General features: G+C 45.0%; 1 protein-coding gene across 3 annotated transcripts in view; it reads left to right on the top strand.

Moving 5' to 3' along the window:
* The window catches only part of HECTD1 (HECT domain E3 ubiquitin protein ligase 1), a 77,459-nt gene that overhangs the window by 30,998 nt on the left and 31,848 nt on the right, over nucleotides 1–14,613 (top strand). For all 3 annotated transcript variants that reach the window (XM_075192223.1, XM_075192222.1, XM_075192221.1), the window contains exons 18-19: nucleotides 363–457; nucleotides 13,668–13,773. In XM_075192223.1, the coding sequence (XP_075048324.1) occupies nucleotides 363–457; nucleotides 13,668–13,773 (201 nt within the window). The remainder of the gene's footprint in view (nucleotides 1–362; nucleotides 458–13,667; nucleotides 13,774–14,613) is intronic.

Here is a 14,613-nt window from a genome sequence, read left to right as displayed (position 1 = left end):
GGAGCACGGTACTCTCAGGGCTTGTAGTATTTTTTTTTTCTTAAAAACAGATTGTTTTGTCACAGATCGATGTATATGTGTATATATAACTATATAGAGAGATAGATAGTGATAGATAGAAATAGATATAATGGCGAAAGATAGAAAGCAAGTAAAGCTATCTTACGGAGAAGTCTTGTAGAACGTTACTATATAGCCACAACTAAGCAAAGATTAATGGTATTGTTCCTTGCAAACTCTGTTTTAAAGATCAGAAAGTTGTTTCAGTATTGCAGCATTCTGTGCTTTTTATTATTTTTTTATTTTATTTTTTACATATATGACATTGCTTAAATTGAGCTAAATCTGACTTTGTCTCGTAGAGTGACGATTTTGATCTGAAGCAGGACTGTGGGCAACTCGTGGAGCGTTTGAATGTCTTTAAAACTGCATTCAGTGAGAATGAAGATGAAGAGAGGTATGCCTATTTGTGTTGAAAATTAAAACGTTGAGTGTGTACCATTTTCTCAGTTTGTTTGTTTTTTTTTTTTTTAACTGAATTGTATGTAAGGAAATTATGTACGTACAGTTCTATAATCTGAACAAATTGATGATTATAGCTAAAATATATATATGTTATAATATTTCTCCCACATCCAATTACGGGACATTGGGTATTGCCTCTGGCTGCATTTTGATTTCATGCACCAAGATGATGATCCCCCCCACCCCCCCCCCCCCCCCCCCCAAAAAAAAAATCAGGAAGTTATTGATAATTCTCTTTTATCCTATCTGGGGGACACTGCTACCATGGGTTGTATGTGGGGAGCTTGGAGTTGGCACTTAACAAGTTAATTTGTTTAATACTTGCTGACAGAACTCCTCCCCTCTGCAAAGTGTTTGCAGAGGGGATGCCCTGTAGCCCCAGTGTTTGTTGAGTGCCCAAGGAATTGGGCTTGCTTTTCTTTGCTTCACCTATTGGTTTTATTCCTTAACGTAGGCTGAACGGACAGGGGGCCCTTATGCAGAAAACAGCTGCTGCCGACAGAAATAACTTCTTCACGGGTTCCAGTTCTCCTTCAGTCTGACAAAGCCATGGTCTTGACATATGTCAACTGAAAGGGCGGGACCAGGAATACCAGAGAGCTTTAAATTACAGCCTTGGTCCATTTGGTAGACTTCTGTTGCATCAGTCCAGCCAGGAAAGGGATCTCTCTGCAGATCTTCAGACGCTGTGCCGGCAGTAGATTTACCTGATATACATCTCAGGGTGTCTTGGCGCAGTCATCAGGACCTGGATTCTGTTTAAGACGAGGGTTGCTATTGTTGAGGTGGCTGACATGACCATGCAGTGGTAGTTCCAAATGGGACGCCCGTTTCTCCCACGGTGCAGGTTTCCCGAATCTTCGGAGGGTATATGGAGGAGGCCCTTTATAGATTTCTGCTTACTTCAAATTGGGCTCTTCGGGTCTGGCTGCAGTATTCTTCATGCTGGATCAGAGTAGGAGGAGGTTGTTTGTTTTTGCGTTGACCGCCTTCCTCGGGGTCCCCCCCCCCATCCGGGAACATCCTCGGCGGCTCCTCTTGATCAGTACCACTATGGCCGGCTTCTGAAGTCTGAGCTATTTTTAAATTCAGGATGTCATATGTTTACACAAACATGGATTACATGCATTGCAAAGCTAACAATATTTACGCTTATCTGTGATATCTTTAAACCTTGCTGTGATATCCTGCATCTTACAGTGGACAGCAAGTCTAATTACATCTTCCTGTGACCCCCACACATCAAAAGGTCTAATTAGCATGAGATTAGCATGAGTCTTTTCTTCTAACAGTTGCAGAATACACATTTCTTCCAAAGAAAGAATTCCCCAGGGAAAGTTGTAAACCCCAAACAAGACATTTCCCTACATCACGATACACAAAAGACTTTCTAAAAAAGGCTCATTGTATCGGATATATAAATCAGAAATAAGGCATTTCCTTTAGCAAGGTTAAAACAGAAAAAAATAATTTCTCTTTCATCCAGTCTGGGGGACACTGCTTACCATGGGTTGTGGAGGGGAGCACGGGAGTTGGCACCTAGCTAGTTAATCTTTAGCACTGCTGACAGACCCCTCCCCTCTACAATCCCCCCGCCTCTTCCTCCTCAGTTTTTTCTAGGTGCCCAAAGGAGTTGGGCTAATTAATAACAGCTAGTAATTTATTTCATTTATTTTATATTTAACTTAATTTTTTTCTTTATTTTTACAGTTTAGTTAGTATTAGGGCAGAGCTGGGAGTGTGTTCTATATATAGAGAACACACTCACAGAAGCTGGGCAGCGGTGACAGGACTCTGTCAGAGAGAGCAGACTGCTCTCAATGGCAGAGCATTAACTGTCACAGGATAGAGTGACAAGCGGTCTCAGAGGAGAGAAAAAGGCCTGCTGTCACTCTAGGAGGCTCCACGATAACCGGCGCTGCCATTAGGCATAGAGCGCTGCCTATCGCATCACCTCGCCGGCGGCCATGATTTTTTTCAATGGACCGCGGAGGTACAGAAAGAAGGAGGGAAAACGGGGCCATACCAAGATCCCCACTCAGGTGAATAGGAGGGGGCATCGTGGTACTAACGCTGCATGAGACCTCTAAGAGGCCTCCATAACTCTGCCAAATACATCGATAAAGTTCCTTTTTAAAAAAAAAAAAAAAAAGAGAGACAGAAAGCTGCAGAGGGGGAACTATCACAAGAGCTCCCCTGCTCTCAGCACAAATGGTACAGTCCGGACTCTGGCGCCAAACAGAAGCCCGGGAAGGAACTTATCTCCAAGGGAGCAGACAGCAGACACCAGGACACTGCTGTTGGACTTCTCCCCTGAGTGGCCCTTTTGGCTAAGTACCAAAACCCTTTCTTTAACCATTTAATGACTGTTTATGTGGTTACAGTAGGGAAGCTAGTAGGATTGTAAAAATCTTCTTAATTGCACATATATCTTTTCATTGTTACACACATTCAAGTACAGCTTTTATTACACAATAGTCTGTTACTTGTTGTATACTCTGTTTCTCTCAAAATATCTCTTATCTAAGTGTGTTTGGTGTGCTTTTCCTTTTTAAAATGACAGAAAAGGGAAAAGGCCCTATGGCAAAATATTTTACATGTTCTAGATGTAAAGTTAAATTACCTAATGGGCAGAAAGACCCGTTGGCGCTCTGCTCAGCCTGTGAAGGAGAGGTCCCTCTGCGCAAACCCAGCTCCTTCCAGCCCCACTGACGGAGGAACCGGCCTGGGTAGCTTCCCTGACACAGTCGGTTTCCTCTTTGGCACAGATGGTTTCCCAATCTAATCAATTGTGGTCTAGTGTGGCTGCGTCTGTGACTAATAGTGCTATTACACCTGTGGGGCTCCCTGCTGCCACGGTTTCTACAGAAACGGCTATAGCAGGACCTTCCTCTTTGCTTTCGGACCATCCGCCTGTACCTACAGAACCGGCATGGTCCTCAGCATTTATCAAGGGTTTGGATAAACTTAACCAGTTGCTTGAATCCCCAAACCCCCAGCTAGAAGAAAGCGTCTCAGATCCACTAATCCTCTCATGGTCCTTTCTGATTCAGAGGGACTTTTAGAAGAGGAAACAGAATCAAATTTGGATTCTGACCAGGTTTCATCCTTGGAACAGGAAGAAGTCACTAAATATCAATTTATTGACAATTTGGTTTTAGCGGTGAGGCAAGCGTTGGACCTCCCAGAAATGAAGGATCCTAGTCCTAGAGACAGAAGTCTCTTTAAAAAGGTCAAAAGGTAGGTTATTCGTTTTCCCCCTTCTACAGAACTCAGAGATATTGCTGAGGGAGCCTGGAAACAGCCTGATAAAAAGTTTTCTGTTCCAAAGAGGTTCTCTTCCCTGTATCCGTTACAGGAAGAGGACGTGGCTCGCTGGGAGGAAATTCCGAAAGTAGATACTCCTGTAGCCCGTTTGGCCCGTCATACTCTCCTTCTGGCCCCGGGCTCAGCAACTCTGCAAGATACCACTGACCACAGAGTGGAATCCCAGTTAAAATCTATATTTGTAGCAGCGGGTTCTTCCTTTAGACCCACGTTTGCTTCAGCTTGGGTTGCCAAAGCCATGGAAGCATGGGCAGAGCAACTGGCAAAGATCTTACAGGACCCAGAATTGATTACCCTAGCGTTACATTTAAAGGAGGCGTTAGGGTATATTTATGAGGCGGCTCAGAGCTCAGCTTCTGTGTCCTCCTCTATTCAGGCTGCGTCTGTTTCAGCTAGAAGAACACTATGGCTGAAATTCTGGGAAGGGGATTCTGAGTCAAAGAAATCTATGGGATCCATTCCTTTTTTGGCAGCAGGTCTGTTTGGCCCGGAATTAGATAATATGATTTCCCAGGCAACGGGGGGCAAAAGCACCTCTTTGCCGGTTTTCTCCGGTAGAAGTCGGACACCACGGTTTAGTTCCTTTCATCAGTCCTTTCGGGGTACATCCTTACCCAGAGGGCAGTCGTTTAAGGGTAGACAACCGAATTCCCGAGGCTCATCTGTCAGAGGCAGGTCCTCGTTTGCAGCTAGGCGCCAGGCCTCCAAGACTCAGGAGAAGCCTGCGTCCTGACTGCCACCCTCTTCCCCAAGAGGTGGCGCTGGTGGGGGGACGTCTGTCTCTTTTTCAGGAACAGTGGGCAGCGTCATCCCAAGACCCTTGGATTCGGGGCATTATTTCAAGAGGGTACATGATAGATCTGATGGGACCAATACCGCAGCATTTCTTTGTAACCTCGCTACCCCGAGATCCCCAAAGAAGACAGGCAATGCAGGCCTGTGTCGCCTCTTTTCTTTCGCAAAAAGTCATCTGCAGGGTCCCAGACTACCAGAAAAGAAAAGGTTTTTATTCAAATCTTTTTCTGGTCAAGAAGCAGGACGGGTCATTTCGACCCATTCTAAACCTAAAGAGCCTCAATGTGCACTCACGAGTGGACAAATTTCGAATGGAGTCCCTAAGCTCGGTGATAAACGGCCTAGAGAAGGATCAGTTTATGGCATCCATAGACAAAAGATGCATACCTCCACATTCCTATTTGGAGCAATCATCAGTCCCTTCTGAGGTAAACAGTAGGGAACTCCCACTATCGGTTCCAGGCTCTTCCTTTCGGCCTCTCCACAGCTCCAAGGGTCTTCACGAAGATCATGTCGGTGATGGCAGCGTGTCTTCACCTACAGGGAGTTCAGGTCGTCCCTTATTTAGACGATCTACTCAGCAAATCCTCCTCAGAAATTTGCTTACATCAACACTTATCACTCACCATAGCAATTCTCGAGAGCCATGGGTGGCTGATAAACTTAAAGAAATCCCAAATGGTCCCGTGTCAACACATGGTCTTCCTGGGGCTTATCATGGATACCAGTCAGCAGAAGGTGTTCCTGCCTACGGAGAAGATCAGTTCAATCCGGGCTACAACAACTCTGGTCTTGTCCTCTCCCAAGCCCTCAATTCATTTGTGTATGCGGCTGCTTGGGAAGATGGTGGCCTCCTTCAAAATGATCCCTTTCGGTCGGGCTCATTCCAGATGCTTCCAGTGGGATCTGTTACAGAAATGGTCAGGACCCCACCTACACTTGGATCTCCAGAGGATCTCGCTGTCTCTGGGGGCGAGAGAATCGCTCCAGTGGTGGCTGAATCAGGATCACATGTCGGTGGGCAGGTCTTTTGTTCCATGGTCATGGATCATAGCCACAACAGACGCCAGCCTGAGAGGTTGGGGGGCGGTAATCCTGCACCTCCGGCTCCAGGGACTTTGGTCTGTTCAGGAATCAGCCTTATCAATAAACGTGTTGGAGTTGAAGGCAATTCTTTTAGCCCTTCGGGGGGCACAGTCCCTCCTTCGGGGCCACCCTGTCAGAGTTCAGTCCGACAATGCCACGGCTGTAGCATATGTCAACAGGCAGGGAGGAACCAGGAGTGCAGCCGCAATGAAAATTGCAGCTCAGATTTTTGTTTGGGCAAAACAGTACGTTCCAGCAATCTCGGCAGTATTCATTCCGGGAATAAAAAAATTTGGAGGCCGACTACCTAAGTCGAAACCAAATGATGCCGGGGGAGTGGTCACTCCATCCGGAAGTTTTTCAGGTTCTAGTTCAGAGAGGGGGTCTTCCGGACATAGATCTCATGGCCTCCAGACACAACAGAAAAGTTCCCAGGTTTTGCGCAAGGGCAAGAGGCCCCTTAGCCGTGGCAGTGGACGTAATGACGATGTCATGGGAATTCAGGTTGAGATTCCTGTTTCCTCCGATTCCCATGCTTCCTCGTGTGCTCAGACGAGTAAGGCAGGGCGGTCTGCCGGTAATTCTAATAGCTCCCTCATGGCCACGCCGAGTGTGGTACGCGGACATAATCTCAATGGGGGTAGGACAAGGATTTCGTCTTCCGTCACGAGACGACCTTCTTCTTCAAGGTCCCTTTCGTCACCAGAATTTACCTCAGCTCAGTTTAACGGCATGGCTGTTGAAGCTAGCCTCTGGAGGGCTAGGGGTTTTTCCTCCAGTGTGGTGAACACTATGATGCGAGCTCGCAAACCAGTTTCAGCTCGCATCTATCACAGGATTTTGCGAGCCTATATCAGATGGTGCGAAAATAGGACATGTCAGACATCTTCCTTTCGTCTCCCTCGCTTTATTGGCTTTTCTTCAAGATGGCCTGGAAGCAGGGCTTCGTTTAGGTTCCCTAAAGGTTCAGGTATGGGCACTTTCAGTCTTTTTTCACCTGAAATTAGCGGATTTGCCAGATATCAAGACTTTTCTTCAGGGAGTCTTACATATTCAACCTCCCTATGTTCTGCCTACAGCACCATGTGATCTTAACCTGGTACTGGACATGCTTAAAGGGCCTCCCTTTGAGCCTTTACTTGAGGCAGATTTTAGGTGTTTGACCTGGAAGGTTGTTTTTCTTTTGGCAATTGCATCGGCACGTAGGGTGTCGGAATTGGGAGCTCTGTCTTGCCGGGAACCATATCTGGATTTTCACGAGGACAGAGCGGTTTTGAGAACACTCCCATCTTTTTTTCCAAAAGTGGTGTCCTCCTTTCATTTGAACCAGGAAATTGTAGTTCTGGTTTTTTCATCTACTTCTCAGTCTGATCGGCAGTCTATGGAAAAGTTAGATGTGGTTAGGGCTCTCCGTATTTATGTCAAAAGAACATCTCAAATTAGACGAACTGATTCTCTGTTTGTCCTATATGATTCTAACAAAAGAGGCTGGCCAGCCTCTAAACAGTCTATTGCAAAGATGGATTACGGCAACTATTAAGCAGGCTTACATAAGAGCTAACCTGCCTGTGCCAGAGAGACTTACGGCCCATTCCACCAGATCGGTAGGGGCGTCGTGGGCAGCAAGAAATGGGGCTTCTGCTGAACAGCTTTGCAGGGCAGCCACCTGGTCTTCTGTCCACACATTTACCAAATTCTATCAATTTAATGTATTCGCATCCGCGGATGCAAATTTCGCTCGTAGTGCTCTACCAGCGGGGCTTTCAGAGCGGTCCCACCCTTAGGGGGCTGCTTTAGAACGTCCCCATGGTAAGCAGTGTCCCCCAGACTGGATGAAAGAGAAAAGAGGATTTATATACTTACGTTAAATCCGTTTCTCTTATTCCGTCTGGGGGACACTGCGATCCCTCCCTTCTGCCTTTCCTTTGTATGCTCTTGGTTGATTGACCTATCTCCTTGGGGCTCCTTGAATTAACTGAGACGGAAGAGGCAGGGGGATTGTAGAGGGGAGGGGTCTGTTAGCAGTGCTAAAGATTAACTAGCTAGGTGCCAACTCCCGTGCTCCCCTCCACAACCCATGGTAAGCAGTGTCCCCCAGACAGAATCAGAGAAACGGATTTAACATAAGTATATAAATCCTCTTTTTGTACCCTAGTCTCAGAAATAATCTCCTATATCAAAATATACACAATATCAAAAATAAGTGCATTGGCAATTAAATAAATAAGCGCCCTGCGCTATTTCCTTTAAATGTATACCATAAGTTTTTTATAACTGATCCAGTCACATCCATATTCTATGTTTTATGCAGTGTCATGGCTGATGCGCACAGTCCCTTCACTCAGTCTACAATTCTTTTTTAGTGTTCACATTGAATCAGGAGGTTCTGGTTTCGGGTTTTCTCTGTCTTCCTTTGGGGGACGCCGGGGACATTAGGGTATAGAGTAGGGACAGGGCGAACTGGCACTTTAAACTTCTGTTTAACTAAGCCCCAGCTCCTCCCCCTCTATACCCCACCAACTGTCCAGCCTCAGTTTAGTTTAAGTGCCCGGCGAACGGGCTGTGTCTGGGCTGAGGTTCCTCTGTTGCCAGCCTCCCTCTCCCAACGTTTTCATGCCCTCCTAGGAGCCGAGCACAGTGCTGGGAGAGGGTGGTAGAAAATCGCAGTTTGTTCCTGAGCAGGTTGCTTCTTACATAGAAGCAGTCATTTTATGGAGAAGAAAAAAAAAGGATTATATTTGTAGCTCAGGAGACTGGGTCAGGTTAGGGTCACTAAGATAAGGAGCCCTGCTAGGCACTGGATTGGTTGAGGGGGTTATCCTGTAAATGAACACTTGTCAATTCAGTGCTGGGCCCTGGTGGAGTGGTGTTTCTTCTATTACACTTCCTCCATGGTGGTCTCTCACTATTTGTGTGCAGACACCAGAATTAACAGCCATTTTATAGCTGCAGCTTCTTCCCTTTTCTGTCCTGAGTCCTGATAAGGTAAAAGGTTTGGGGGTTGTTATTTTCAAAAGTTTGTTATTTTTACTCTGTGGGGCTTTATTGGCTGTATTGCAGGCTCACTTTCTGTTCATTTTTGTGTGCTGCATGTTATTTATATTGTGTTTTGTTGCACTGTTTGTTACACTGTTTTGTTTGTATTTTGTCCCATCTGTTAACTTGTCAGGGGAAAAACCATGCGTGGTAAAGATGGTGTTACATCAATGTTGAGTTTCACCTGGGCTGTCTTTCACGTTAAGTTACCATCAGGTCAGTCAGGCGCGCAGGCTCTGTGAGCAGCCTGCCTTAAAAGAGCATACCGTGTAATACAGCAGCTGCTGCTTTACATATGGCAACACATGCCTGGGTTCAGTCTCTCTCCAATACGGTGGCTGAACTTGCTCAGTTGCTGTGGTCACAGGCTATGGGCGCTCTATCTTCTCATTCTGCTTGCACTGTAGCGAATGACATGGGTTCTAGTTCGCTAAGTCAAGGTTTGACTGTTTCTCTCTGTTCTCCCTGCGGAGTCTGTACAGCCTGCTTGGGTACAGGGAATTGCATCCTCTGTAGAGGGTTTGGTTTAGGTTTCTTCCTCTTTAGAGAGGATGCTACAATCTGCGGCACCGTCTTCCTCACATAAGCGTAGGAGGATGGCGCCACAATTTCAGGAAAATAAGCCAGATTTTGACACTAGTTCCCAGAATGAAGGTAATTTTAGCGGAGAATTCTGACATGGATGCCCCTTCGATGGGGGAGGAGATTCATTTGGTTCGCTAGAGTGTGGAGGAATTAATACAAGCTGTGTGTCAGGTACTTCACTTTCCTAAGTAAGAGGTTCCTCATGTTGCACAGGCTCTTTTTGCATGGAAAAGAAGAAGAAAAAAAAAAAAAATCTTTCTTTTTCCTGGCTTCTTCCCTATTGGAAGATTTGTTGTCAGAGCCTTGGACTTCCCCAGATAGCAAGTTCCAAGTATCTCAGTGACTGCAGTCGGGTTATCCTTCTCCTCCTGAAGTTTTTGCTAAATGGTAGACGCTTCCACGTGTGGATGCTGCAGTTACAGGGTTAGCCAAGGTAACTACTATTCCTTTTCCTAACAAAGCCACTCTTAAGGATGGTACAGACCATGAGGTTAAGGCCGTCCTTAAGTTCATTTTCATGGCAGCATGTGCCTGTTTTGGCATCTGCGTGGGTTAACAAAGCTGTGGAACGCTGGTCAAAACACCGGTTTCAAGGTTTGTTGGCAGGCAGGTCTTCCTCTGAACTGCTTCCATTAGTGGAGCAAATTCAGAAGGCGATAGATTATTTACGAGAGGCAGCTACATATGCGGGACTGATTGGGGCACGTATTTCTGCCTCTGCAGCTTCAGCTGGTTGTACTCTCTGCCTTAAGTCCTGGAAGGCTGATGGGGAGTCTGAAAAGGTTCTTGAGACCATACCGTTTTCTGGGGGTCTTTTGTTTGGACCTCACCTTGACTCCATCATTAGTCAAGCAACAAGAGGAAAGAGCACCTTTCTCCTTGTTAATGCTCCCAAGTAAAGATTGTCTAGATTCCGGTCCTTTCAGTCCTCAAGAAGGTTTCGGAGTCGATATTCCTCAGGCCAATCTTCTATAGGCCAGTCATCCGCCCCTAGGGGTGGTTTGCTGCGTGGGCGCCAGGCCTAGTCTGCTTGGCATCCAGCAGCGAAACCTGCAAACAAGCAGTACGCATGACGGACATTTTGCTCCTCTGCTGTCGCCAGTGGTGTGAGCTTGTTTTTTTGGTTGCAGTCTACCACCGACGTCTGGGTTTGGGTGTAGTGGATTGAGGATACAAGATCGATCTGCTCGGTCTTTCTCCCAGACAGTTCTTTGCCATAGGGCTTCCCACTTGTCCGCGAAAGCGACTGGTTTTACGACAAACAATTCTATCACTCCTTTATTCCGGAGTGATGATTCCGGTGCCAGATTCTCGAAGAGGTTTGGGTTTTTATTACAACCTTTTTCTCGTACTGAAACCAAAAGGCTTATTCAGACCAATTCTGATTCTGAAAATCTTTCAACACCCATGTCACAGTGCCCAGGTTCAAGATTGAGTCTTTGAGTTCGGTCATTCACGGCATGGAATAAGAAAAATTCATGGGGGTTCTAGACATCAAAAATGCCTATCTTGATGTACCTATCTAGAGGGGTCATCAGTCCCTTTTGAGGTTTGCGGTTCGGTCAGAGCACTTACAATTTCAGGCTCTTCCCTTTGGCCCCACATATCTTTACAGAGATCATGCTGGTCGTGGTTGCTCTCCTAAGGTCCAAGAGGATTACAATCATCCCTTGTCTGTATGATCTTCTTTTAATGACCGTCTCCAAAGGTGCTTTAGTCGACATATTCAAGTAATAATCCAGACTCTACAGTCTCGCGGTTGGATTCTCAACTTCAAAAAGTCCAAGTTGCTCCCATCCCAGCAAATGATCTTTTTGAGTATTTTTATTTCATATCTGACAAAACGGGTGTTCTTACCAACTAAGACAGGATTCTAGCCTTGTAGAACAGGGTAAGATCTTGGTTGGCGGCAAGGAAGCCTTCGGTACATTTTGCCATGAGAGTTTTTGGCAACATGGTATCGACTTTCAAGCCGGTCCAGTTTGCTCAGTTTCATGCACAGCAGTCCCAGTTGGGTCTTCTGTTGCAATGCAACAAATACCATCTGAATCTGGCGGCCCAGTTATTTCGCCTGTCTCCACAGACCAGTTAGTCGCTTCTTTGGTGGTTACATAAACAGCTTCTTGCCAGGGGACGCAATTTATCAATTTAAAATTGGACTTTAATCACAAAGGATGCCAGCCTTCGAGATAAAAAAAGGCCGTATGTCTTCATGCACGGTTTCAGGGTTTTTGTACTCAAAAGGAATCCAAGTTTCCAATCAATGTCTTTGAACTGTCTATCTCCGCTTTCTGTGGGCTTGGTTAAACATAAACTGAGGCTGGACAGGAGGTGGGGTATAGAGGGGGAGGAGCTAGGGCTTAGTTGAAACAGAGTTTTAAAGTGCTAGTTCGCCCTGTCCCTACTCTATAGCCCAATGTTCCCTGTGTCTCCCAATGGATTAAGAGAAACGTATTTTACGTAAGTATAAAAATCCCATTTTTTCAGGAGCTGGCTGCCTCTTTGGACCTTTATATGAGCAGGTTTTCTTTAATATATGGTTCATGCCCTTTGTCTTATATGGTGTGGCCATCCAACATTAGGAGGACTGGTTTCTGTTCATATGTTTCCATACTGAGATCAGGAAAGGTTGGCTGTTAACCAGACCATCGCCAGGAGCATTCTGTCCTCTGTCAACAGGCCTTCTCTGTTAAGTTGACCTATGTCAAATAGTCTTGGCACCCATTCCACCCTTAGGGGTAATCTGGGCTGCACTTAATGATGTAATTTCACATAAGTAATCTAGTTATTGTTGTGCTTACGGCTGCTGGTTTTTGGCCACAATGTTGCATGCCGGGTTATCAGAGTGTTTCCTCCCTTCTGGGGGGCTGCTTTAGAAAGTCCCTATGGTAGCCATGTTCCCCAGACAGGATGAAAGATAAAATAGGGTTTTTATACTTATGATAAATCCGTTTTTCTGATTCCATCTGGGGGACACTGCGTTCCCTCTCTACTTATGTTCTGCTAGTTGGTCTTCGGTGGTGGTCTCCCCTACCTTGGAGTTTTTGTATTACATTGAGGCTACACGGGGTAGCAGAGGGAAGGCGTTCTGTCAGCGAGTATTAAACAAATTAATTAACTTAAGTGCCAACTCCAAGCTCCCCACATACAACCCATGGTAGCAGTGTCCAAATGGAATCAAAGAAACGGATTTATCTTGTTTTTTTTTTTTTTTTTTTTTAAGTATAAAAATCCTCTTTTTTTTTTTTTTGGTCTTTTTTTGTCTGAGAGGACAGAAATATAGCCATATATGCACCAGAAAACTATCTGCATAGTGGTGACATGTCTGTCTCAGACCACCACCATTCTGAATGCTGCTACCTTAAGGGATAGGAAGATTGAGGCCACCCGTAAGTCCAATTATACTGTAGTGGGGTCAACCCTTAGACCTGTTTTAGCTTCACATTGGGTCAGTAAGTTTGAGAGGTGGTCGGATCACCTTTTGTAGAGCTTGTAGTCTGGTAGGTTCTTACAGACTTTATGTGTAAGATTCTTTAGGGAGTTCCCAGCCTCCTAGCTGAACCTCTATATCCCCAAAGTTAGTGTCCCCCAATAGATTCAGAGAGAAGGAGTTAATGCAAGTATAAAAGTTCCATTGTAATCAATCTCCTTTGCCTTAGGACATGTTGTGCAGGATTAATTTATACATTTTTTTATGCTTTTAAAAAACGTTTATCAATCTTGTGCATATCCTAATTTCAATATTCTTCCACTAATTTTTTCTTTGTCCTAAAATAATGTTTGTGGAAAATTACAGTACACTGTACCTGACATTTGTAGGTTTGATAATAAATGTATATACAATGAAAACACGTACACTTGGCACACACCTTTTCACATATGAGATGATGATAAATTGCTCTTAGATTTTATCATAATACCATTCTTCTACCAGACTGATGGTCTTTATCCTTCTTTCTGAATAACTTCAGACAATCTGGAATCCAGACTCATAGAAACACAAACGGAAAAAATAATAATGCAATATGTTTAAAAAAACACAGATATCAATAGTCCAGGAAAATCCCATAAAGAAGTTCTATTTTCCACCTTGTGATTTTGGAATAAAGTCACCCCAAAGCATCTCGTATGTGAAAAGGTGTACGCCAAGTGTACGTGTTTTCATTATATATACTGTGTCTGTTTGTGGAGGGAAGTGGACGCTCCACTACATGTAACAGGCTGCATACTGAGTGAGGCGCCACATTTATCAATTACTATATTTAGAACTATTTTGATAATAAATGTGTTAATCTTATTCTTTTCATTTTCAGCCGCCCAGCTATAGCACTGGTCCGAAAACTGATTGCAGTGCTTGAGTCTATAGAACGACTGCCACTTCATCTGTATGATACACCAGGATCCAATTACAATCTGCAGGTAAATGAAGAGAGACACAGCAGTGCCATTTTGCAGTTTTTTAGGAACTTGTGGTTTAAAAGGTAGAGGTGGAGAAGTCCGTTCCTTTATTCCAGTGCCTTCTACGGGTGAAACATAACCCAATGACTGTAGCCCCCTCACTCCACCCAATATTACATCCTCAGAGAGAGGAATTTGAAGGAAAGTACAACAATTCTGTATACTCATTCATCCAATCTTAGACAAGTCTTCCCTTCTTTTTCTCCATCATACATGGTACTTAGGTTTTATAGTGCCAGCTGGACAGGGTCCTTTTACTTTCATTTTATGTTGATGGTTATTGTTTTGAATTTGCCACCACAGCCATTTGATCACTGTTTACCGCTCCCGTGGTCAGTGAGAGGAGCAAGCTAAGGAGATGTCGTTCCCAGTGCCTCCTACCACCACACCCCTCTCCCAACTTGGGACAGTCCTCCAGTGGGGTCTCCTGTGCTACCACAGGAGGAGGGAAGTAGTCTATGTCGAGGTTGCTCCCCAAGGAGTGGAACCTGCGCTTGGTGCAGAGCCAGTGGCCTGGTTAGGAAGTGGGGGTCAAATGGGGACAGTCATGGCCTCACACACACATTCATATCTTTCTCGCTGCTGGTGTTTTCACCCCAGGGCCTGAAAATCAGAGGGTAATGGGCTTCTATTCCATCCTATTTGTTGTTGAAAATCAAACTGTTCCTTTCAACCAATTTTGAGCCTCATAACCATCAACTTTTTCATTTGGGTGGGCAAGTTCAAAATGAAGCCAGGAAGATCTCCCATTAATGGCATGAAACAGAAAGTCAAGGATACTTGCATGTCCCAATCTGTGAG

The sequence above is a fragment of the Mixophyes fleayi genome, chromosome 12 (assembly GCF_038048845.1).
Source record: "Mixophyes fleayi isolate aMixFle1 chromosome 12, aMixFle1.hap1, whole genome shotgun sequence".
Taxonomy (NCBI): Eukaryota; Metazoa; Chordata; class Amphibia; order Anura; family Limnodynastidae; genus Mixophyes; species Mixophyes fleayi.
Note: the sequence above shows the minus strand (reverse complement) of the source record. Positions and strands in the feature narration are given on the sequence as shown.